The 2,695-nt window shown below is 42.6% G+C and overlaps 1 protein-coding gene across 1 annotated transcript in view; it reads right to left on the reverse strand.

Moving 5' to 3' along the window:
- LOC138030644 (uncharacterized) overlaps window positions 1-869 on the reverse strand; it is a 917-nt gene extending 48 nt beyond the window's left edge. Inside the window, exons 1-2 of the mRNA XM_068878527.1 lie at window positions 585-869; window positions 1-411 (exon numbers count right to left, since the gene is read on the reverse strand). The exon at window positions 1-411 is cut by the window's left edge and continues 48 nt beyond it. Coding sequence (XP_068734628.1) covers window positions 1-411; window positions 585-869 — 696 coding nt within the window. The remainder of the gene's footprint in view (window positions 412-584) is intronic.
- Window positions 870-2,695: the final 1,826 nt, after the last annotated feature.

A 2,695-nucleotide genomic window follows, 5' to 3' on the forward strand; every position in this document is an offset into this window, starting at 1 on the left:
TGTGATGACCTCGTTTAATCCCCTCCACTGCCTCCACATCCTTTCATCCAAATACACTTGGAGGTCTTCCTTGGAAATTCCACGCCGTTGTTTGATGGGGCCCTTTAAAACTGCCCATGCCGATTCAGCTTCCTGCGTGTGGACCCCAGTGGCTGGGTCCACGAAATTATCTGAATGCACCACGATCCTGTGCCGTGAAACGAGATTGGGCAAATGCTGTTCTAGGTTAGTATAGGCCCCCCAGTAATCCGTATGTACTTCGCTTCCAGGCAGAAGACACTTTGCCAGTATGGGAAGGAGAGTGGCACGGTCTCTCCTTTTTACAACTTCATAGTAACCTCGGGATGGTTGGGTATCGCAACAAAGTACTCCAAACACCCAGATGTTTGTTCCTCGTCTTCCTCTGTTATTCTAATTGACCAAGAAAATGCAACAAGATATCCCATTGTTAGTGAACTTAGTGGTGTCAAGAACAAAACGAATTACTGTATGAATATGTTTTACTCAACACAGGCATTCAGAATGCCGTGGGTAATTTTCATTATTTCAGTTATTTTCTGCAAAAAGTGGTGAAAGAATCTAACCTTTGCCTTGTGGTTAAATTTGCTTTCGTCACACTTTACAACACATCTTCCACCGAATGGGATGATGGGATTTCTCCCGATATCTATGGAGCACACGTCCTCCAAATTCCGAAAAACTGTACAAACTAGATTGTTATTCATGTTCAACATGCGAGCCGTCTGTTTTCTACTCTGATCCATTGACCATAGATAAATTAGCAGCAACAACTCTCCAAGAGAAATTTTAGGAAACTTTGCGAAAAAGCTGTTGGTCCTGATAGTTTTTCGGTTTTCGCTGTCCGCCATTACTCGGACGGCAAATGACCGTGGGCAAGAAAAAGGGTTGGGTCTTGCTGGATCGCCTGGGGTCTGACGTCATATGCGCAACGCTCAAAATAAACGCGGCTAATTTCCCATGCCATCTATGAGATGTGAGAGATCGCCGAGTTGCTTTTTGCAGATATTATATACAATACTCCTTGATCTACTTGTTCGCTTTGTCAAACGCCCACGAAGCGATGTGCGTATGACGTCACGAGCCAAGTCTTACGTGAAGACCGCTTACAAAATAATCGCAGGCTTCTCTAATGCCGTCCGAGTAATGGCGGACAGATTTTTAGCGGTTTTTGGCTGGATATTTCCCGACTTATCATCATCAACATCATATCATCATATATCTTATTTACCCTCGGATTTTTAGAGTAGCTTGGTGTAGCTAATATCTCCGAGCATTTACCCTCCCAACCATGATACATCACAGAAGACAGACCACAACACCGGGAACTACATGCCCTACTCTTTACGACAAGTGTGCGGGTTCTTTTACGTCCCACAGGATTATGAACATTGAAGGGTTGTGAGACGGGACCTCCGGCTTATCGTCCTTATCCGAGAAGACTAGAGAGTCTAACCATTTGCAGATGTAATTACAAAGGCAGCATTTGCCGCTCGGTTATTTAAATTCTCTGAGGGTTGGTCCGGCCGGGGTTGAACTCACGACCTCCCGCGTGACAGCCCGTGCTCAACCAACTGAGCCACCGCTTACAAAATAATCGCAGGCTTCTCTAATGCCGTCCGAGTAATGGCGGACAGATTTTTAGCGGTTTTTGGCTGGCTATTTACCGACTTATCTCGCTTCTATCGTTCCAAATTTAAATGCATTGTATTATTCTGAACATATTGAGAGAATTGACGCTGAAAAAATTCAAAAAGAAAACCCAAAATTTTCGTCGTGGTGGCACCATATTTTCTCTTATCGGGTCCTTTTGAGAAGAAGGGGTGGGGCTTAAAGAAATTCCACGTTGTTTGGTACTTTACCGCTGATACAGTTGGAATTTATGAGCTCAGTCTGGATCCTCCCTTCGTCAAGTCCATAACTTACTTCAACCATTTCATTTAGAAGATGAGTTTGATTTACCATTTAAAAAATCTAAAACAGAGGTACTGTTGACTTTTGGTATAACCAGAACTGATTGTTCTGTTAAAGGGGAGAGCATAAACGTTGTTTGGTACCGCGTGAAGTGGTTGCGAAGTGTGCGTTAAGGGATAGAAACCATTTTCTGATCTCATAAGCCTATATTGCTTTATGTAGTAAAGGCGGTGGGCATAATGCCTGAGAAATGGACTGCTTAATGTAGTGACGAGAATTATCTTTTTCGCAAGATGCAAACAAAATCAATTGCGTAAAGTGAAATAGTGTAATGATATCAAGATCACTTGATTAAAGAAAATTTGTCGGACAGAGTTTGAAGACATTTTCTGTGTCGTAAAACCTAAATGATGGAGCGACTTCCCTATGACCGTGAAAAATAAACGTAGAAGCAACATAAACAACAATGCAAAACATTTAATTGGATTATCAAACACAAACAAACGATCGCGAATTTTCATTGGCTTAGCTGACGGGGATGCAAGAAACGTCATCTCTCCAGTATATTTCTGGAAAGTCTAGCTTTGACGCCATTTGAAATGCAGTTGTAATCGGGCAATCGCACTGCTTACTACCCATATGAGGAGTTTCCTCAGCGGGAATAAGGAGGAGCTTCGTTTCAATCTTACCAAACATTGGTCCGTGAAAACAAATTGCAAACACTTTCAAAGTCACACAAAAGTCGGTCCATCCTGTTCAAAAA

Source organism: Montipora capricornis, chromosome 13, assembly GCF_036669925.1.
Source record: "Montipora capricornis isolate CH-2021 chromosome 13, ASM3666992v2, whole genome shotgun sequence".
In the NCBI taxonomy this organism is placed as follows: Eukaryota; Metazoa; Cnidaria; class Anthozoa; order Scleractinia; family Acroporidae; genus Montipora; species Montipora capricornis.